At 41.3% G+C, this 24,258-nt stretch overlaps 1 protein-coding gene across 1 annotated transcript; it reads right to left on the bottom strand.

Moving 5' to 3' along the window:
* Positions 1–280: 280 nt before the first annotated feature.
* On the bottom strand, positions 281–21,327 carry midn (midnolin). The gene is made up of 8 exons (XM_065246275.1): positions 21,048–21,327; positions 18,803–19,034; positions 17,472–17,559; positions 17,317–17,379; positions 11,133–11,600; positions 10,748–10,871; positions 10,352–10,660; positions 281–3,386 (listed from the first exon to the last, which is right to left on the bottom strand). Exons 1-8 carry the CDS (start codon positions 21,121–21,123, stop codon positions 3,124–3,126), a joined length of 1,623 nt encoding a protein of 540 aa, XP_065102347.1. The 5' UTR covers positions 21,124–21,327; the 3' UTR covers positions 281–3,123.
* Positions 21,328–24,258: the final 2,931 nt, after the last annotated feature.

The raw sequence follows: 24,258 nt of genomic DNA on the forward strand, positions 1-24,258 counted from the left end.
TAAGTTTATACAATTCTTAACAAGTATTGTTAATGCACTTTGTATTAATTCAGACTACATTAAATATATGTACTTTAAAAATATATATGCATCTGATCCCTGGACTCTTAAAGTAAATTGGTTACATAGACTAAACTAATTGTTATCACATCACAAAAAAAGAATCTACTTTCTTTTACATTTCCATGTAGTCATATCAATGTTTCATCTACTGTGTTTCGTCTGAACACCCATATGCAGACTCAAATAGATAAAAATCACTCACACGTACACAAAAAAATTCAGATTTTTTTCTTTCAATTTATTACCTAAAAAAAGAAAATGTCCTATCACAAGTCACACTGAAATGTATTGCTTAAGAAAAAAATATATTTAGATATTTTCCTTTTTTTAACGTGATTATTTCCATTATATTCCACAAAAACAAAGCAGGGCATAGCGACGCCATTATGCTTCCGCCCACTTTTAAAAAATGCACAAAGAAATACATAATTCACAGTTACCATTTTGGTTTTATAAATTAATACAGTCACACATGTGCTACACCGGTCTATAGCTAGAACATTGTAAATTGTTTTTTTTTTCAACTCTTGTAATCAGTTTTCATTGGCTACAAGAAAGAACAGGCAACTTAAATGATGTGATTAGAACTCCAACAAACTATTGAAAATGCCCCCCTTCCCTCCCCCTTCAAATTCCCCCATCCTAAAACTCAGGTCATCTCCTATGCTTTTTCAGTTTTCCTTTTTTTTAAACCGCTTTACATACAGGTGAGGCACACACAGAGTATATTTCATACATATATAGAAATTAAATAACGATCTTTAGGGGGGAAGGGAGAAATCGTCCATTGAAAATCTTTATCGAAGCGAAGTGCATGTTGTCAACGTGTCCTTAAAGGACATATCAAACTAAGAGTTAGGGCACTTTGTTGCTGTAGCACTGCAGTTGAAACTTTGTTTTTTTTTCAATTAACGCACAAATTTGTTGCTTTTCAGCTTCATTGTAGGACAGCAGGGTTCAAGGGACGCAACAGAACAAATAAAGAAACGTACTGATGGAACCTGAAGCCATTTTGTACGACCCTCAGCTTGTAACAATCGAACAAAATTCTACCAGAGCTCATTAAAAAACCTGCATAAATGGAAATAATTTGTTCAGTTTTTTTATACACATTGAAAGGGCAAATATTTAAGGCACTGAAGCCTTGACATAATAGAGCTCCACCTCCTAAACACAAAAAATTGCCCCCCCAATTAACAAATACACAGGACAAAAACAACATAAACATCCCTTTGTTGTCCACCACTGCGAGCGTTTCGATAATGAACGTTAAGGCCACTTGAACATAATAAAAGGAAAAACAAATGTTCCCCTTCAGGTAGGTAATCTCATTGCAAACTCAGCGAGTGCAATCTCGAACATTTTCACGTTTATGTCCAAATAGTCAATGGGGGCAAAAGTTGGTTGCCAACGTCCACGTCAGTCCAAGTTTGGACGCGTCAATGGTAGCGGGGTGGGGATTGGGTGTTTGCTCTGTGTATCCTTGTACATTGGGAGTAGAAAGTGTTTCGTTGTTCCTTAGCGGAATGATCCACGTACAGAATTCCAGTCCTGTTTTGGTTTGCAACTGATATGTAACTTCATGTTTCTAATTAGAGATCCCAGAAGCTGAGGAAATGTCTATTTTTTTCATTTATCACAATTTCATGCTTGTATATCTTTTCAGCACCAGTTTCTCATTATTATTATTATTTTTTACAAAAAAGGATCAATAATTCACACTTTTGCATGCAAAGAGAAGTCCCATGTAGCAGCAGAACCGTCTTTCTGTGGAACACCTGATTGAATATGTCAGTGCGTCTACGTACGAGGCACTATTAAGAATGAAAGGGGGGCGGGCTGGGGACACGTTGTGATCGTAGGCCTGTTCGATCTAATTTTTTGTTTAAGCAATGCACAAGAAGTAAAAAAAAACTTTACATTTTAAATATATATTTTGGAGAACGTTTGTTCAATTAGTCTTGGTTGGTAACTGCAAGTAAATGCTGGTATTTGCATTGTTTTAGTCATATGCATAAATGAAAGATTCCACTTTGGCAGAATGAGCCATTATAATGCACATTTGTAAACTTTTCCTCCGGCACCCCACCACTTTCCTATTATTATACACATTTAGGGTAACGGGAGAGATACAGTGTGTATTTGAATGATTATGTAAGCTTTTCTTTCATCAGATTCATTTCACAGCTTGACACGAGCCTCACTGCGTGACTGTTGCTTTATGCTTGTTTGTTTCTTTATCTGGAGGTAAAAAACAAAAAGTAGCTCTTTATATATAAAACTGACTTTACAAGCCTTGAATCTTCTATTCATTCATGTCTCGTTCCATGTTTTAGTTTCCTACCTTGAACCTCTGACTTTACACTGAGCTGTCGTTGAGAAAGCGTCTTAATCATTTTTAATATTTATATACTAAACATGCACTGTGCCATGTCCTTATGCGCTTATGTTCTGATATTGTCTATTTCAAATCACAGGTGTGTGCAAATGATAAAGATAAAAACCTGAATGCTTTGTGGGTAATGCTACATTGTTTCAGAAATCATCGTGATTCAAGAAAAACAGGACGTAAGAAAAACAACGAAGATAACCCCCTTCAAACGATCCTTGAACTATGAATGCCCATTTTGAACAAGAGGAGGAGCAGTATCTGTTTTTTTTTGTCCGTACATCATGCCTGTAGTTGGCCTACATGCATCTCCGTCTATGTTCCTCCTGGGATAAAAAGAAAAACAAAAAAGGAAAGAAGAGAAAAATAAATCCCAACACCAATGATGTCTGCTATGCTCATTTGTTTACTTCTTGGACCTGAGTCCAAATGCTGTCTATTCGTCAGTCCAATCCGTATCCGAACGTCACAATTCGAAAATCAGTCCGTTCCAAGATCGTAGTCTATCAAGGAAGCCATTTGAAACTTCCTTTGTGTCTATGTGGTCACAGGATACATGAGGAAAGAAGCCCATTAAACTTCCTAGGTGCTTCTCCTGGTACGGTCTTTGAAAATTCTGAAAACCAGATCCTAATTGCCAGTCTAGGGCTTCGATGTGGATGGTCACTGCTTCAGGCCATGATGAATTCGGATTTCATGTCAGCCTTGACGTCGGGCTTCCACACAGAGTCCTCAAAGTCAAGGTCCAGGGAGCCCTCGCTGGACATACTGCTGTTGCTGTTGCTCCGCCCGGCCTTGCGGTTGGGTAGCCAGTGGTATGGGGCGCGGGAGTCTCGGCGAGCCTTCCTGCGCAGACGCTTCTGCTGCATGAGAAGCTGCAGCCGTTCCACCTTGCAGCGTGTGGCCCGGTTCTCCGTCTGACGCAGTCGATCACCTGAGGAAAGAGAAAGAGCAGAGTATAAGTACTACTATCACCAGCTATGACTATTAAGAAAATCAAGAGATTATATTTTCACAATGTTGACAAACATGAATAGCCCTTGCAACAGAACACAACCCACAGTCGAGTAGCAAATAGCAAATAAAACCTATTTAAAAAAACTTCCTGTTTCAATAGAAAACACGCCAACACAAAGATTCTAAACAAAAAGTTCATTAAGCAAATTAAAAGGGTCGTCAAGAACACTCAAGCATCCAAAAACATATTTGGTGTAGAAAGTAATGACTCAGTGGTTTGGATCTTAAGTGCACATCCTGGTCGCTGTTATCTAAGGCTAGGCACTAAATATATAAACTCACGCATGAATAGTGATACTAATGTTCTCAAAAAGGCATGCTGTGATTACACCCACCCGAGCTACCCCTCTTCTCGATTCTGCATTTCGGAAGAGAACATCCCGGTACGTGGCGACAAGTTCTCTCTGCTCCCTTATCGGAAACGTTTTGTTCAAAATGTCCTGGCAGGCGTGCCCTTGAGATATGCAAGAGAAGTGCTTTCTCACAAAGAAACCCACAAGCCTGGGAGGAGACCAACGCCTACAAGTGCATGCGCACATAAATTCCCAAGTGATACCATCTTGACTTTGTTGTTTCTTTTACAGGAAGCGAATACCTTCTAATCCAATTTCATCTTAGAAACGGTTTTACTGGCTGATGAAGACTAAAAAACGTGGGGTTTTATTTCCGCACTTACGGCACAAACCCTAAACCTTAAGTTTATAAATATGTTCGAGAGAATGGAAGAGAAAGAGAAACCACAATCTATTATCCAGCTCCATTAGGATCTATCCCCGAATTAAATAATGAAATAGCCAGCTAGAATGTCAATAATCCCAAGCATAGACTATCTTTCATCGGGTGTGCTCTGCCACACACACACACACACACACACGGCAGCAGTAGCTTTTAACATGGATCGATGGCAAATTAAAAAGACCTATTGATTAAACCTTAGCTCTAGCGCAGCAATCCATCTCCAGGCGAGGACACTGCTATTGGCTTTCAATAGAAAATGCAAGCGAATGGAAATTGTAGGCGAAGTGAGCCAGGCCTTTTTTTCCCTCTTTCTTTTCCTGGCCTGAGCTCATTGAACCAGTAATCATCCACCCAAACCCCCCCACAGTATTAAGACCCCCAACCCCCACAAACGCCGCACCCCTCCCCATTGCCTCGGGAGAAAAAGACAGACAAGCTGTACGGAGAGACAGAAAGAGAGACATGCTCTGGAATCCCACCTCGAGCAATTGCAAGGAAGCAAAACAGGAGGCCGGATGCATATTCTCGCTCCCTAATCAATTTCCTCCACCTCACAATATCGAAATGAAATCAGATTTTTGTGTGGGTTCCATTTTCCCTTTATTCAATACCATTTGGCTGCCTACAGAAGGATTTGTGCTAAATATGTACATTTTATTCATTTGGATATTCAGTGGAAGACATGTTGTTCAAGCAACACAGATCTAGATTCCTTTCTTCCCCAAACCTGGTTAGATAAATCATATTTGGGTCCTGCTTATGGTTAGAGAGGTTCTGGTCTTATGAGACTTTGAATACTACAGACCTTAATAATGAAATCCTTATCACAAGATCCTACCAAGTGTTCACCTTTCTAAAATAAAAAGAGATAAATGAGTTCATCCAGTTCAGGCTTTATCCTTCATCTGCCCTTTGAAATCTCATGGCAACTTTAGGCCTCGTAAGTAGGGCAAGCTTGTCAGCTTTTCTCTGTGCACCAGCTGGAGCTGGAGGAAAAAACTTACTTCGTGAAGCTGCTGTGCCCCATGGGACAGAGCTACAAAAATCTGAAAAAAAAGAGCTCATTAGCAGCACTGGGCACGGCATGCCACTGTTGAGGTATTGTAGGAACCTCACAATAGTCTCAAAGACGTTATGGCAGATCCTTGCTACAAAGCCAAGTTTTGGGGGGACTTTACTAGGTCTTTTTGTTCTTTGTGAGAATATATGGCTCCTGCCAACGTCCTTTCCCCCACATGGTCTGGGTTGCTCTAGAAGAATCCAAGGACACTATAAGTGACCCTGTCTGTGAAACCCAGATGAAGTAATTTTTGTGATGTGCTGTTTTCAACACAAATCATCATTGACCTGTGAAAATACAACCTGGATAACCTTGTGTAAGGTCATGTCATTCAAGTGAAATCAAACTTTAATGCTACTAACAATTAGATTATGAGACTTTAGCTTGGATTTCATAGACTTTGTTCGGTTTGGTATTGGGCACTGTGCAGTAAAGTGTGGAAGTAATCTGCTTTCTAACATCCCCCGCATCTTTACGAATATGGCTACCCGAAGGGAAGACTCAAGACTCCATTTATAGGGTTAATATTTAGGTTGTAGCTGGCTGGCCTAAAGCTTTCTGACAGACCTGTCTGGGCTTGGAGTGCAGAGAAAGAAGGAGGTCAGAATGGCTGGGGCTGGGGGCTGGGATACAAAGACAAAGAGCACTTCTCTCTGTCTTCATCCCCTTATGCTTCTAACACCCCTCCCTGAGCTGAAGGTTTGGCACAAACAGGGGGCGGGTGAACAGAATAATTTCGCTACCGGCAACTGCAAGTGAACTGTGCATCACGGATGGGGCGAGCAAGGAAGTGAAGATAGCTAAAAGACCCTCCCCTTGCATTCATTCGTCCGACTTGAGCCTCTATGCTAACGTTACATTGTCTGCATACACTGCAGTGTCCTCAGCATGCACTCGACATTTTCAGGCCTGCAGCACAAATTAGGGGGGGGTTAGGACACAAAAAAAGTCTTGTGACGAGCTGCTCGAGCCCCAGGGAGGAGGGGGGAGGAAAATACAAAACATACTCAGCCCCACCTCCTGCTGCGCAGCTGTTCGGCCCGTACACAAGATATACACCTGGCCTTCCTATCTGACCCCCACCCCCAATGCCCGCATCCACCCACGGCACTCCTCCTCCATGCAGCCTCTCAGAGGACGTCAAAAAAAGAGAAGCCGTCAAATGAGAACAAGCCACGGAGGGTGGAAGAGATTATGCTGAAAATCCCTCAGGAATCTAAAAAGTAGCAGCGTGCTGGGTGAACAATTCGTGAGGCATTTCTGAAGTAGCATGACTGGCTTGCTCATGCTTTTTGATGGCAAGGGGTTGGTCTATAAGAATGTATTGATCCTTGCATGGAGGGAGCGGGATTCAGACCGAGCACTGATGGCCATGTGAAATGAGAAATGGATGGGGGAAGAGGGGGAGGGTTCAGAATGAGTAAAGAGAGAGCGATGGAGCTTTTTGAGAGAGGGATTTTTACACGATCAATGAGGCTGTTGGCCTGTCTGCAGGTATTAGGTCAGTTGAGCAAGGTTTCGGGTAAACATTAAGCCCAACCCGACGTGTCGGCCCACATTACAGCAATCCAGAAGACTTTGCAAGCTTCCCTTTTCCATTGATCCATTAAAGATCAAGCTTAATTAACGCTTGTCTTTGACTTATTTATTTGTTTGCCTTGATAAGTCTTGTGATCTTTTTGAGTCTGAATGCTGCAATCGTTCTGCATCAAGGAGATCTGTCTTGGTAGCTGGGCAGTAGTATGTTGAGTGCCAGACATCAAGTTTTGGCATCTATAACCGTTTATCAGTCTCTACTTCTCCACACCTGACACCATAAAAAAGCAACAAAGATACCCCCTTTGAAGAAATGACATACCTTACCCCCTACAGTAAATAAAGCCTTAATAATGCTAATGTCCAGATGTACCCAGAATAGTAGGTGCTCTTGTGCTATAAGCCAGCTGCAGTTAACTCCTGGAGAGTTGGGATGGTTGCCAATGCCGCCTCTGGGTATAGAGGAGCTCAGAGTGGGTGCGCATCACAGGACAGCCATTGTTTTTAGCCATCTGCACCCCTAGCTGTTACTAAACCAGGGAAGCGGTCAAAGCCTGACATCTCCATTGCTTCTCAGATGGGGTGGCATCAATGACCCTGCAGGGTGCCTAGGTCTCCAATGACCGCAATTTACATACTGGGAGCAATAAAAGGCATTGGATATGGCCTGCCACGGCCACGCCTGATAAGCAGCTATGGATAGTTGGCCTGGGGGAGGAGAGGGGTTCTTACATGCTTGTTGGCGACGAAGCTGGGGGGGATGAATTATTAAACCCTTACTGAGTTGGGCAGGTCTGAGCACCATAGTGACACGGAATGAGCCTTAGGGCACCCGATCAAGCAGACAGGGATCCACGGAGAGACAAAACTGTCTTTTTTGGGTTAGAAAGAAAACTTGGCAGTGTTTAAGCAACAGGGAGTTTAGGACAAAGAGGGCTGAGATCTTGACATTTCACATCCCTGCAGTATACACACAGCAGCCGGGAGCTTTGCTTTCCGTCGGATTAAATGAGCAAGGAATTCGAGCAGTCTTGTTCTCTCTCTCCCTTCTAAAAATACTGCTCCACCCAGGCTCTCTTCAACAGCCCAAACTAAACTAACCTAAGCTGACAGATAGTACAGAGTGAAGAAAGCATTTTTTCCATCTCCCTCTCGAAGACTTGTTTTGTCTTCATTTTTGTACTCTCCATTTTTTCCAACAGACAGACAAGACCAAATCTAACAGCCCTCACCAAGCATCAAGCCTGTGGGCTTTCATTTTTACTTAATATATCTTTATTATACACTACAAAAGAGCTGGCTGGTGCATTTTTAGGCTACTTGCGCACACTAGGTCAAACAAAAGAGGTTATCTGCAGTGGGCAAGGGGGCTGGGAGACCCCGGGCGAGCACAGGAATTTGAGTCATGAATGGCCAACCCTTTTGGGGCAGACCGCCCCCCAACACAAGCACAGTGTTCCTTCATATATAACCCCTCCCAACCACCCCACAAACACTGACCACAGTCTTACAGTCCATGAAAGGCATGAGTCTACAAGAATCCAGGAACAGTATGCGTAGTTAAAACCAAATGTGGGTTATGAAGTTTGTTTGCTCTGTAAAGTAAGAAATGCTGATGCACCTCTAAAAGTATGTGACATTTCCGAAAGTGTTCTTTACCCATACAACACTGAGAGGCATTGCTCCCATGTTTTTCCTGTAGACTAAGGCGAAAAGACAGAATGCTGCATGAACGAAGGGTCCCTATAAAATAGACAAGCTGGATGCCAGTTGCTGAAGAATAACACTTAAAGGGATTCAAAAATGAAAATTCTGTCATTATTTACATAACCAAAACGATCAAAAGCCCCATTGCCTTCCATAGTAGAAAAAAGAATACTATCCTTTTAAAGAGCTCAAGACAACTCAACAACTGAATCCATTAGGTTTAGTGTTGGTGTAAAGTTTTAAGGCCTGTTAATAAATATGACGATATATATCTTAGTATTTACACCAATGGCCAATGATGTCACATTTATTTTAGGTTCGCACACCACAGTTTTACATTTAAATGTGCAAAACCTTTGAAATTCAAAGAGGATTTTAATTGGCTGTCAATCATTTATAAGCCAAAAAAATGCTCTTAAAAGGATCACAATTATCTATTCTCTTAAAATTATTTGAAGAAATACTGAATACACTAAAACGTTACCCTCACTTGGTGTGAACAAGCCTTTAGAGTGGATTTCTGTTTTCTCACATGGTCTAAAAATGCACTAAGTCACAATTTACTTTTGACAAGATGTTAAGTTACAAAGTTTTTCTATATGTCGTCATTAACACAATTACATTTTTTGTTATACCACTTGCTAACTAGCAGACCAGTTTCATTCAAAAAATAGCCACTGAACCCTGCCCTATTTCCTCTCTCACCCAAGAGGAAGCACCAATTAATCAGTGGGCAGTTGCTGGCCGGATACAAACAAAATTTTATGAATGGACCCTTGGTATTTTTCTCCACCTCCTCCTGCTGACTTTCAAACACAATGAGTGTTCTCGTCGAGCTTATATTTCTCGTGTAACTTTCTATTTAAAGGCTGCAAAGAAACCAAACGTCCATTGACCAGAGCCAGCCGATAGGACTGCCATAGAGCGTTGGAATAGGAAAGTTGGACCAGTATGATGTACCATGAACAAAGACCTAAACAGGGCTGAAGACGCAGATAGGTGGAGGAGGGGGCTGAATAGGCTGTATGCACAACCTCAAAAAACGTGAAAAATTTCCTATGCCGACATGGAACGGACCGACCGAAGTTATTCCACCCCAGCAGCAGATGATATGTTTTCATATTCTGCGGTGTTAGCCTGGTATGCTTTTAATCTAGTCTAGATTGATAACAGCCCTGTGCTTTGAACAGCGCCAGGATAATATTTCTTCATTATCTTTCTACTCTCCAACAGCAGTGTTTCATGATAGAGCAGTTCAATTTCCTCCACAGCGCTGAAGCGAGCTGCCCCAGATAATCAGTTTTTACCAGACAGCGCGGGGTACCTGCCACACGTCTGCAAGTCCTATCTTTCCTTGCTATCTCTCTCGCTCTGGCTCTCTGCCTCCTTCCTCTTGGTAACAGAGTAGTCCACCCCCATTCTTTGCTTCACAGAGGAAAGCGGACACCGTCAGCATATAGACAAAGCCAGACATGCTGTGGCAGCTGAAGCATGACTGCTGAGGCCTAACAGAACAAGACTACTGGGGGAAGGTAGTGGATCCAAAGTTTCTTCCCGTCTCAAGCCCTTCGACATCGTTACTCTTCCATATCTTTCAGTGGCTGTACCTTTTGAACTATTATAAAGCCTTCGAGGCTTTATAAACTTTCAGCTAGAGCAAAGCCTGGACGCTTTTACCAATGCAAGCTACAATGCATCCAGTGCAGTATGTTGCTAGTACAACAGAGCTACAGGAACACCAACTTCATTCCTGCCCATCTTCACAAAATTTTGCTAAAGCCATACACATTGATTAATCCACAAGATCTTTACATATTCAGTTAATGGCAGATAAAACTCACCGGAAGGCTTGCACATGCGAAACGGGCTCTGGCACTGTACCAACGGGTGGAGGATCGGCTGGGGTTCAGGGGTTGGCATCGTGGTGGGCAGGCCAGATAGAACAGGGGTGTGAGGGGGTGAAGGAGGTGGCGAGGGTGCTGGGGAGCTCGGGGTGCTGCACTGAGCCTGGTAACGGAGCTGCGTGAGCGATGGGGGCATGCCCTGGTAGTGCCTGGTGGCATTCAGGAGGTCATTTAAGATTTGTAGGATGGTGCCGATGTCCCGCCGGGGACGTCCGGTGCTGTCCTGGCAGTTGGGATGCAAAGTGCCTAGGGTAAAGAGAACCAATACAGAAGTTAGAAAATATGCAATTATGCTAAGCCAATTCACAAATATAAATGAAGAGTACAACATACCTGAAAATGTGCCAGAAAACACTCCAGGTGCATGGTTGACGAAACTTTCAATAATAGCACCTGGTTTGCGGGATCGCGAGGAGGGAGTGTTACAGTTGCCAGACGTCTTTGCAGAGCAGTTAGCCTGTGTCAGACACAGATAGGGCAGTGGTCAACCACTAGTATGGTTTGTACAATATACCCAAGGATTGTCTAGTGTGTGTGCTTGTCTGGCTAAGCCATTGGTTCTGAACTTTAATTTCATTTATAGCAATGCATTGTATACGTGCACAAATGTTTTATTTACCAAAAATGCTGTATTAAGATACCTGGCTTTACAAAGCAAATTCTATCCTTGTACACACAGAATACTGGATTGGGAAAAAATGTCAAAATTAATACTTACCTCTGGACAAGAAGCTGTTGGGCTGGGACTGCTCGGAGAGGTGGGACAGGCTGAAGACGGCTGCTGGGAGTGAAGAAAGCTGCTGGGGAGCGGTGAGGGGTGAGGCGGAGGGCTGCAGTGCCCTGAAGCAGAGGTGGGATACATGGGAGGAACTGTCGGGATAGAGGGGGATGGTGGAACTGGGAAGGCCACTGGGTTGGATGGGAGTGTTGTGTTGGGGTGATGCGGGTGTGGATGTGGATGATGGTGGGGGTTATGTGAAACCCTTGCAGTCCCAGAGGCAGAGCCAGAGGCTCCATGCGAGTGTCCAGTTGTGCTGTCCGAATTTCCGCGCGATACGAGATGCCGATGCTGTAACTGCGGGCCACCCGAGTGCTGTGCTGCCAACTGCAGTTGGACAAACATCATATGATCGCCTACTCGCAGAGCCAGGGTTAAAGGAGACCGGCCAGACAGGAAGTCACTGACCTGTGGGCAGGAAAAAGAGTGCTTTAGTAATACTCTTGCAGTGGACAGGAATTTGACAACACGACGGAATAAGTAAAGCACTGTTTATGCCTATTTATGAATAAGCAGAAGTATACAAAAGACACACACACACAAAAACACTCTCCCGTTCTTGAACTTAGCATTCAGCACACCCACTAAGCACTTCTGCCTGGCCTCGAGCCTGAAAAATCAGCCATAGAAACAGGATGCAGACCCACTCTCTGCACACTCGCATAATAGCTAATTGTTTGAAAGGATGGACCGGAAAGACCCATTTTTGGAGTGCCCAGAATGGAAAGTCAAGCCAAGTTCTGGGGATTTCTGACCCTTGGAAAACAAGGGAAGAGTGCTTGGCGTGACATGGCTCTCCAAACTCTGGAAACAACTTCCCTCTTGTTCGATCTTAACATTCAGGCTTGCTTTGTCGCATCTGCTATATTATGCTTTTTTTAAAGCTGCCCCTGTCTTTAAGTGCTAAGAACCATAAGACAAACCACAGATGGTTCTGTAACTGTCTAAAGTTTCTAAATCACTCAAAGTCATACTCAAACTAATGTACCAGAAGAAATGAGGAGAATAAAGGAGGCCATGAAGATTTTCCAAGCAAGCCCGTTCTGCATCCAAAGTGTGCCTGTGGTGGCTGACCTGTTGTTAACCTTTTAAATCACTGGGGTCGTTTTTCCTCTCTCTCGCTCGGCTCTTTTGCTGATCTGTTTTTCCATCGAGCGACCACTCTAGCGGCACAGCGACCTTTACCGCTCTGTGAACTTCATTGACAGACCAAGAGCCAGATATAGACCCTTATTTTATTTTTTTCCGATTTCTTGATTTTCATGTATGATTATGAAATAACACAATTTAATGCACCAAAGTACCACTACTGAATTAACGGCAAACCCTAAGTGACAATTTTGAAGTCTAAGGCAGATCTCATTCCTGACCAGGGCTCTGTAAGTAGGACAATGAACATCCGAGCACTAATAATTTAAACATATAATCTGTTCCATATACTTGGGCCTGTGAATTGTCAAGTATAGAGTGCCAGACCTCACATTAGCCTTGCAGATTGGTCATCGTCGAGCCCGAGGATAAAACTGACTCCAAGCCCAGATTTATCCCACATAATGAGAGTGTGCACGAACCCCCACAAACCAGTAAAAGTGTTGGAGAAACGAGGACGTGGTGTGCGAAGACATTTCCCAGCCGTCAGTTCGAGTCACGAATAAAAGCCAAAATAATTGGTGAAAACGGAATAAAAAAAATTTGCATGACTAGAATAAATTTAATTTAATTGTTTTCTTCTAATTAAATTAAATACATGGTATTCCGTTTTTATATAAAACACAATTTTAAACCTTTTAAACCACAATTTTATAAGACAAAAGATAGCAAGAACATGAGACAGCCCTGAGAAATATAGTGTTAAACATATTCAAATTATATCAGTTAATACTGTAACTTTGTAAACCATCAAGTACTAAAACTAGAAATGCGCCGATACCAAATTTCTGTAAAGATACCAATACTTGATTACTCAGAATGGCATCTACTGATAACGACTGATACCTTAGATAACTATCTATTGATTGGGAAAAAACTAATGTTATGTACTACAGATACCGCTTAAAGGCAGATATATTGGTGCACCTCTGACTAAAACTAAATATGCAAAAATTAAAGCAGTGTGCAGCATACCAGTGCTGGTGACCAAAAAATACTGTACGTTATACAAATTTTCTGTCATGTTTAATTGTCCTTGATGTAAATAAATGGCTGCAAAATATTAAAAGACCATTCTGGAGATCCTTTTGCTGGTTATGGAAGAACGCCCATATTTAGTTACCCTCAGAAATCTTTCAAATCAAAGAAATGTTGAAAGTAGTGGTTCCAGTAATTTCAGACGACAGCTAGATCTGCTGTGGGTCCTATAGAAACTGTGTGCAGACTCTTAAGAGTCAACATGCAGCACCCAAAATGAGTCAGACACTTAAAAGCGACCACAATTACTCATTGCAAATGCTTCTTTGTTCTTAGGGCCACTGGCTTTAGTGCAACTGATCTTCTCACTTTTGACCCTGGCATTAAAATGTATTTAAAACCAAAGACCTAACTGGACCCACCCTATTTATAAAAAAATCCACAAAATACAGATCAAAATCTTCCAATGAGTTGCCCAACACAGAATGCATGCCAACACCCATTACTCCAGTTCTGGTCATTCCCCACCATGTAAAATTGCACTTTTAGCTATTAATAAAAGCATTAGTAATTTTAAACACTTTTAAATCCACCCTGCAGCTTCCTCCAGATTGCACAAAATAACGCAACAAGTTCCTATGTATGTAAAATAACTGCGTGCTTATGGGCAAACCAACACGGCCTTTATTTCGTCCATTTTGATTTGTTGGGGAGGCATGTTGCTCTGCAGTGGGCTGCGGTTGCTATGCAGTGAGGAACGGGTGAAGGAGAGAGAAAGAAAACGTGATAAGGGGAGACGGGGAGGAGGGTCGTAGAGAGAAAGAGGTTGGGGGAGGTGGGGTGTTAGGATGCCAGTAGATGCTGATGAAATATTCAGCGAGAATACGCCTTTGGCTCCTTCCTCTCCCAACTCTGTAGCTGACAGTTTTATTTATTGGGGTTTCAGCGGTTCAAGGAACTCATTTGCAGGAGATGTGAACGCTGACGTTCAACCACGGCCTGAAGCCTCACTCATCTTTGAAGGGGTCAAATCAAAAAACTGGCTTTTTGCTATACCACGCATGACTGAAAGGCGACTGGTCCCCTATCAAAGGCCTTGGCGAACATGAACCAGCTTATTAACCCTCGCCATCGACCAGCGCGTTTTGATCGCGCCGGGGGCCGTCAATACTGTCCTACAAAGAGACATGTAGGGTGTGGATGCAATAACAAGGCCTTTTAAAATAATCAATGGCTTGCATCTTTATCCAAACGCTAAAGATCTTCAGAAATCCCGCTTGAGGGGGTTTGACCTTCTCAAGGTCTACGTGAGACATGGATGTGAAGGATTCGGTGGGTAAAGGTCGAATTCGATTTGTCAAATAATACTACATGTAAGTTCAAAGTTGGATCAGTCCAGGTCTGAATCTTTTCTACTGTTCCTCATTCTCTGAGATCTTGGTGACCAGCAAAAGATCTGCACTGTGAAGCGCAACACCTTTTTTCCTCAGATGACTGAACAGATTAGTCTGGGTAGGCGAAAGACTGAGTCAAAACAGAAGTGTCACGTTTGCAGCCAGCATGATTAAAAATATCTACAATCATGGGGTTTTAAATAATGACCTAAATAGAAGAAAGCTTTAAATATCACAGAACAAAAGAAGGACAAATATGCAAAGAACAAAGCTAAAAAAAGAAACAGCCCAGTGCAGACGAGTGTTCGGCCCTCATTAAGAAAAGCAAGTGCCTTGGATATTGGCTAATGAGAACTTCCTCACAGCCCCCCACCCCTTTTTTTTCAGTTCAGTCACGAAACCAGGCACTTCAATCACAAAGGCGGGTGGGAAACAGGAACAGTCACGAATCTCTGATTGCCTGTGATAACTTCGCTCTGTGTAAACATGCATATGCACGGCTCTTATCGCCGATCGGGTGAATGCAAACGAATTTCTCCTCCCATGTGCCAGCTGTTCACACAGCGACACCCACTTTTTCATTTCAAATATTTACCCAAAAAAAGTATGAATGCGACATCAGCATCCTTTTGATACACGAAACGACACACGATCTTACCGCTTTTATTTTTTTTATGTACCAGGTTTCTGACTCATCACTGTCCTTCCTGGTAATCGCATCAGAGAACCTAGCTGTGGTCATCTCTCGCCTCAACCTCACTGACAGATTTCAATTTTTCCACACCTCTATCCCTCCGGGAGGGGGGCTGGGTGGGCGTAAATGACGAAAGGGGTAACTTAAAGGTCTCGCCCTAAATTGTTGGATCCTATTATTCGCATCTGTCCATTTTCAGACACAATGACAGGCACCCGGGCCTATTGTAAAAGCGGGTAGGTGGGTGTCTGGAGGGTGGAGAGTTATGACAGGATCACATCTCTAGTGTGTGGCGCTGAGACTGACTGACTTGCTTGTGGAAACAAACTGCTTTGTTACACCCCGGGGACAAGGCGAGCGATCTACCTGTCTTGAGAGGCGGGTAAGCAAGGCAACTGGTAATTAACAAACTCGGTTGCCAGATAAATGAGACACTAGTCATTATTGTTTTACTTGAGTAACTGATCACATACAAAAGAGCAAAAAATAGGCTATTTTTCCTCAACGAACAAAACTTGGATTTGAGAGGATGTATCGAACCACTCCTTGCTAATTCTTCTTCCTCTTTTACGACAGAAAGGGTAAAACTGGAGACTATGGAGAGACATGGGAAACCACAAAAGCTTTAAATTATAGACCGGAGAAAGCTGTTAGTCTGAAGTAACAAGGAAAAAAACCCATTCCAATAATTGCCAGCCTTTCCTTTCCATAAAGCACTCGGCCTGGTCACAAGGAAGTCTGAGATGGATCTTTCCTTGGAAGCCATTCAACAGCTCCACTGCTATATATGTGGTGTATCTATCTATCTTCTCACAGACAACCTTATCTCATCCCTTTGTTCAAACCACATGACTGTCGAGCACAGTTTGAATACAGTAGCGGTGCACGAACACCCGTTTAAAAGGCATATCGGCGCACAATTGTGTTGACTAATTTCAACTCTGAAAGAGGAATGTGTCTCATATTGACAGCGTTACTGACTCAGTTGGTGTCTGCGAGTGTGAAGCTACAAAAAAGATGACTAAAAACGATCCAAAATCATGTCTGAAATAGAGCCCTTTCATAATAGACCAGATGACACAGTTAGCTGCCTACAAATAGTGCATTAGATCAGAAAAAAGCACAGTTAGCATTTGCATGGCCTTGCAAAAGGTTCAGTGATGGGAAACGCCATAAATGCCTTTCTATAGAAACAGAAGACACTGCATCTGCCTAGAGAGGATGCGTTCAATGATAAGAGCGGTGCACCCCCTCCCTAAAAACGCACACAACTGTCTTCTGCCGTCATTGAAGATCTGCTCCTTCCTGTCTAACGCGAGTACGCATGCACGCCCACACGCTCGCGCACGAACACAATAACCCAGGATTTCCCAAAATATCGTTAGCGGAAGCATGTGGCGGCAATTCTTGGCAAAGGCATGACAATGCCAATATCCAGCGATATAATAAACTCTGTGCCCTTTTGAAACCAAAATCAGGAGGTTTGTAACGATAAGATCTATTAGTAGTCAATGAAACTACAAACTAGAAAGCAACAGTCGCTTATCTGTTCGTGTGACGCATAGAATAATAGTTTTAGAAATTTTTTATGCTACTACTGTAGGTGGGGCTCGACTCACAGATGTTGCCAGGAAACTGGAAGATGTTTCTTAAAATATGCGTGGTAAGTGTTTGGAGGTCTTAAAGTTAAAAGCTTAGAAGGGCATCATCTGTATCCCATTACCCTATGTGTCAGTCTAACATCTTGCCAAGTAGAGAGTTCAAAAACATACAAATGGTCCTTTAAGAGCCAGCTGGATATTCGTCGCTGCCCGGGCAATTAGGTTAAGTGTACGCACAACTGTCCGATGTAAAAGGCTACTGTAATTCAAACATCTACTGGAATGACCTTATTAGAATGAAAGCTTACCTGCGTTTCGGTCAGGCTCTCCAACGCCTGCATTACGGACTGCTCGGGTCTTGACGCTTGAGACTGTGGAAAGAGATATAAGGCCGGGTGAGCTTCTCATGCAATCTCATATGGGAGTGAGTTAAATGTAGTATCGGCCATATACTGCCTTTTACCATTAGGCCGGCTTCGACTGTTGGAACCAGTGTTAGTTTGCTCCCATCCGTTATACCAAAATCTTGAAGTTTTCCTGAACTCAGGCGTCTACGGAGGAGAAAAACACAGACATTAGACCTCAACATTCATATGCATAGTTTATGGTTGCGTTATTGTACATGGTTTAACACTTTTATCCTGATATGACTTTTTCAAGATAAGATGGGCATGTTTTTCAAAACTACTAAAAGCTGTCATGGGGCAGTACCCTTTAATAAGGTCCTAATATGTATCATTTAGGTACAGATATGTATACATTTGGTACCTTTGTAGTACTAATATGCACGCTTTCCAGTGACAGCTTTTTAATGAGAGTGTACTTAAATCTGTGTATCGCCACAAAGAGTGCCTATATAAAGCAAATATCTTTGATAATATAGAAAAGTGCACGTATAAATCCGCTTAAGAAACGCATTGACAATACACAACCCAAGTTTATTTTTAACCCACAAATCCCTAAAATAATCTGTCCTGCCGGCACAATCGTGTACACATGTGCTAGGGCTAAATGTCACCACCTCCTGCCGAACAAAGGGACTGAGCGATTGGCCTGAAGGCTGCTAAACCAAACAGAGAGATTAGGCGACTCTCTTAGTTTTTCAAAGGGATGATGTAATTTGGTGGTGATTATTTGCGAGGGCTTTTCAATCGGCTTGATTCAAAGCACAAACAATGCAACTGTTAGGGTCATTTGCAAGTGACAAAGGGCCGCTCTCTCTCACCTCCCAGCACCACCACCCATGTGTAATTGTTAGGCAATGTTTAAACTGCACCGAAACTAACATCGCCCCTTTATCTTTAACATTCAGTTAGAATATTCTAACACGCCGGTGTGAGTCCCACCAGGATTGCTTTATTTGCCCACCTCTATCTAGTTTACTAATGCCTTGCATAATCTAATCCAGCAAAGCAACTGGTGATTAGGATATACTATTCGTATGTACCTCAGGGCCTTTAAACATATGCCAAGATACAATGCACTGTTCCTTTAAACCTATGCACATGGCCCATATGAACTGATTTCCACAGTACATTATCAACAGCAGATATCTGTTTAAAATAGGGCTGCCAGAGCTATAAATATCTTGGTTGGAGATATGAAACGTTGACTAACATGCACTAGCATAACCAGAGCGCATTTACATTCATGCATTTGGCAGAAGCGTGAGTTTGAGTGCATTCAATCTATACATTAGATCAGCATGCGCGCTCCCTGGTAATCGAACCCGGAGCTTTGCGTTGCAAACGCAATGCTCCACCAATTAAGCTGCTTTTAGTAACGCATACTCACGTTTCTTTGTGCAGCAGAGCGAGTCTTTCTTTGGGTACTTTGAGTCTTTGAGAAAGTCGTCGCTTTAGCCCCTCCACGGTCTCTTCTACGGGAAGAGAGAGCTCGAAGCGCGTGCCGGTGGTGGACTGGATGTACAAATTCATGGGAGGCTCGCCGGTGACGCTCTCACAGGACGGCGCGGCTCCGCGACTGCTGCAGCTCCGGGCGGTCGGGTGCGGGTCCATTCGATAGCCTGCGTTATAGAGGAGAGGAGTCGATGATACGGGCGGATATCTTATCGGTGTCCTGCTTTTTTATTTATTTATTAGGAAAGTATTCCCAGACGGCGGTGGTGCGATGATTATTCCCGTTTTTGATGCGTAACGATCCTCCAATTTAAATACACACTGGCTCTTCTGGACGTATTTAATTCTATGCTATTGACCGGACGTCTTTAAACGCGTTAAATGGCTGGTTTTCCGACCAAATACATTGTCTGTAAAGTGTTTTTCCTTGTCGTTAATGGTGCTGGCGAGCGATCGGTCAACCGTACTGCGGAAACGTCCGATTTTACGACGTTTTTCAGAGCGCGCTCCTCATCGCGAAGAGAAACTCGCGCATAATAATGACCGTTGTTTCGCCGTATCTCGCTTCCACAGCGCTATGATTACACCCACAATAGCTCCGCCGCTCCGCCCAATCAGAGGAGGCGCAAGCGATGACGTCCGCGTGTGTAGCCAATAAGAGAGCGGCATGATCACCCACGTGGAGCAGGGACCCAACCCCCTTTCTCATCCCCCACATCCCGTTCCTCATTGAGGACGAATCCAGGCTGAGTGGGCGAGGTTTAAAGCGGCTCAGAAACACTGGAGATCCAGCCCACTCGTACCAATACCGCACCATTCATGAGGTAAACTGTCAAAGTAACACAAGTCGCCCAAAAATAACCTTGAATGTTTAAATGACAACATTCGGTTGGCCTGTTTCCAAAATACACCAAATATGCTACTCTACATCGCGCATATTACACAAATACAGATAATATATACATGTATGTATGTATATTTCTTGCATACATTAATGTAGGAAAACCGATTTTTAGGAGATTCACACACACACCTAGATATAGATCTCCTAGAAATCTATTTTATATACATTGACGTATGCAAATATCAATAACAGCAACCTATCCAGAAATCTGATATATATAGGCATATCGCCATATCAACTGATGTGTTTTACATATGTCCGTATATCAGATTTCTGTATGGGAATAAAAATTGTATACGCATTTGCTGGGAGCGTGTAATCTGTATGCGCGTGTAGCTTACGTTTGAAAGCATCTGTTACGGTTATCATTATCTTTATGCAAATAGCTCCCCGTAAAAGATAATATGCTCTTAAGGAAACGTCGCGTCCCAGCCGTACAGTATAATAAGCATCGCTCGGGGCGATACACAAATTGACGCTTACGTCACTCACTATCACGATCTCGTGCCAAATGTTCAGTGCGCTACAGCTTGCAAACGTCTGCATTGTAAACCAGCTCTGGTATAATGTACTTTATCTCTATGCCGAAACTAAAAATACCGATAACATTTGACACACAAGTTTTTGCAAAGATTTGCGAAATGTACCATGATACAAACGCTATCTGTGTTTTATATCTTTGTAAAATGTAATGAGTATGTGGTGAGGTGACCAATAAAAATACTCGAGCGCCTACCAGCGGTGAAAAGGCGATATAGGCCACACCAAATTTGGAAATCATGAGAAGTACATAGTAACACTTATATAGCAGATTTATAAGTATATACACTAGTCAACATTTGAAGTGGATCAAAACCTTTCCTAAAAGTTGTCTTAAAACCAATACCCAGTACCCGTTCTTGTCTTAGGACAAGTTTGATGAATGTTTTTGATCCACTTCAAATGTTGACTACTATACTTTGTGTGGCCTGATAAATAGCAAACCGAGATTTTAGGTACTAGATTATTTTTCTACGTTAGTTACTTAATTCAAACAGTTCAAAATAATCTAAAAAGTCAGACAAGGTACAAACAAAGTATAAGAAATTAAAATCGGTGCAATGCACACTAAAACAGCATTTTCTAATTTAAATAAAATTATTTACACTTAAGGTAATGTCATGCTTTTGTCAAACAACAGATGTACAAATCAGATGTTAATGTAATTTTAATGAATAACAAACAACTTAGCTCACTAGCTGCGTTCTCAAAATATAACAGTGACATCCAAACTTACCAATTATTGTGGCGAAAACCTCAAAGTTTCGCGACAACGTTTCCGAATCCTCCACAAAGTTTCCTAGCTTTGGCATGTATAGTGTAAAATTTATATATACTTTCTATTTTTCCACAAAGAAGGTCCAAAATGTCCACAAAGTCAGTTGGTGTGTTTGCACTGACTGATTTTGCCCATTTGCCGTGTTAAATGAATCAGCGGTCCTTATACCGGTTTAAATCCCACGACTACTCACTCCGTTTCTCGTGCTGTCCGAAACTCACGCGTGTGATATAGCTTTCATGCGTTGCAGTTCACGTATACCTCTTTACAAAGCTCGTCACAGGATGGGCGGAGTCTGCGGTTCTTGCGATGTCAGCATGTGATTTAAGGTAGAGACAGAGACACTTTGCTTTAAACGTTTAGTTTTGGTTTTTTTTAACTATGCACCAGGGCTTCACATGATCGTTTGATTTCCTCAAGGACAATTTCGAGAAATAAAAATGCGCGAGTGTACTTTAGTCTGTTTGGTTGACCAAATAATTGTCGTAGTACTTCTAAGAAAAAGCTACCTTAAAAGAAAGCCGTCGATGTAGAAGGGGCGTAACCATACGCTGACGACATTAGGAGGTAACTGGGCAACCAGTCCAGGAAAACACATACCTTGGATACGAGAGAAGTCTACGGTAAACAAAAACTTACGTGGAATTTCATTGTCAGGAAGTCTGTCAATGAAAACATTAAATATGAAAAGTGCAGTGAATACAGCAAGCTCGTATTTAATTACAGAAATGTTAGTCACGATGTTTGTGATTGTTTAAACAAAAGGCAAATAAATTAGCATTTTGTGAAGTGCATAACATAAACTCCACCTTATGACAAAACTAAAGTGACTAAATTAATATTCTGCTTATATAAATTATATAAATATTATATGATTATTAACTATATTAATATTTGTTATGTTATTTTATATAATAAAATATAATAACATTTATATTATAAAATAATATAATACATTTTATATTATGCAAATTATATTAATTATCAGATATATAAAAAAATTAATAACGTATAGGTTAGTTGAACACTACAGGCTACATATTTTTAATAATAAAAAATATTACATAGTAGGATAATTATAATATCATTGATATAATAAATTTTATAAAATAAATAATTTTATAAAATTATACAATTGTATAAATTTAAGTCAATTTCGGTGTGTGTGTGTGTGTGTGCGTGCGTGCGTGTACAGAGAGACAGCTGGTAATTTTCAATTTAATGCAGCCCTAAAAACACGTTTTCTATAAATAATTTATTTCACACCTTTCCCCATATTTTTCAAAGCATGCGGAAAGGTGTAGGCCTTACACGTGAACCTGATTTACAGTTTGTAAATGAACAATTATGTCTTTGTACAATTATGTCTGCATTCCCACCCTAAATAGATTTCAGTTGATGCTTTTGGCCTTGCTAATAAAACAGCAATAAATGAATCATCAATTATCATTACTCAACTTCTTTAAATGGGACAGATGAATGGCAAAGATTTAAGTGTCATTTATTATGTGCATGCCGGGTGTCTTTATGCGTATTCAAGTATGTGACACGTGTGGGACATATGTGGGCGTTTGTGCATGTGTGGGTGAACAGCATTCCAGGACATCAAAGTCACCTCCCGTTCCCACTTTTGCGTTTTGAGAAATTTTCAACAGTCCATATCCGTCATCCCATTGCAATTGTTGCTTACCCCGAATCCTTTGTTGAAACAGGAGGGGACGCATTAGGGCACGCCTTCGTCAATGTACAGGGCCGTTGTGCATAGGTCTGTCAACAGGAAGTTGCGTAGTGTGGGAATCCAGAAATTGCACAAGAACCATTTCAAGTTGCACCTTTTGCATAGTGGGGCTATCAATCAATGAAGTTACGAAATATAAACAACATCAACACGGCAGATTATTACCTTATTGGGATTTAAACAAATAAGGCTCTAGGATTTTATGTAAATGTGTGGTTTTGTTGAGTGTTTCAGCTGATTAGGTGACAAAAAGGGAGGATAGCCTATAATGGCTGTGTTTAAAGGGATAGTTCACCGGAAAATGAAAACACTGTCATCATTTACTCACCCTCATGTTGTTCCAAATCTGTATAAAGTTCTTGTTCTGCTGATCATGAATGAAGATAATTTAAGCAGTTTTAGAGCACCATTGACTTCCACAGTAGGAAAAGAAATACTATAGAAATCAATGGTGCTCATAAACTGTTTGGTTACAAACATTGCTCAATAAATACTTCAATTGTGTTCAGCAGAACAAAGAAACGTTTTTTGCAGGTGTTTTTATGACTGAAAATTCTGCATTCAGAAATTGCTTATTTCTACACAAAAATGTCGAGCTCTGGCCTGCTATCTCAGTTTCTGACTCAAACTGAATATAGAGTGCATAATGTGAATATATTTAGTTTAATTCAGTACATAATTTTTTCGAATTATGTTAAACAAATTAAATTATAATTAGTAGTAGAATTAATGAAACTAAAAAAGTAACTTGCATTACTTTTTTAAAAAAGTAACTCAAATATTAATGTGTACATTTAAAAAGTAATGCGTTACTTTACTCGTTACTTCAGAAAAGTAATATTATTACGTAATGCACGTTACTTGTAATGCGTTACCCCCATAATGTGACCCTGTCATAAGTTGCACAGGCATATTTGTAGCACTAGCCAAAATTATCTATTTGTTTTATGCCAAAAATCATTAGGATAATAAGTAAATAAGTAAATTTCCTACCGCAAACATCAAAAATGTATTTATTATTTCACTGTAAAAAAAGTTATAACTACTTGGTTTTGCAAGTCAATTTAACCTACTATTTTAAGTTTTGGCATATAAAAAATTGACATAACATATAAATTCAAGTTGGACTTGTTTAACTTAATTTTTTAAGTTAAAGTAACATAAAAATGTGTGTCGGTTTTTTATTCAAATGCTAAAAAAAATTACAGTGTAAGATATTTTGCTAAGGACAACTTTAAAGCCGATTTTCCAAATATTTAAATTTATTGCACCCTCAATTCCAGATTTTCAAATATCAAAATATTGTCCTACAAACCATACATCAATGGAAAGCTTTTTTTCCGATGTATAAATCTCAGTTCAACAAAACTGGCCCTTATGACTGATTTTGTGGTCCAGGGTCACATATATTATAATCAGGGTGAAAAAATC

This window comes from Paramisgurnus dabryanus, chromosome 24 (assembly GCF_030506205.2).
Source record: "Paramisgurnus dabryanus chromosome 24, PD_genome_1.1, whole genome shotgun sequence".
NCBI lineage: Eukaryota > Metazoa > Chordata > Actinopteri > Cypriniformes > Cobitidae > Paramisgurnus > Paramisgurnus dabryanus.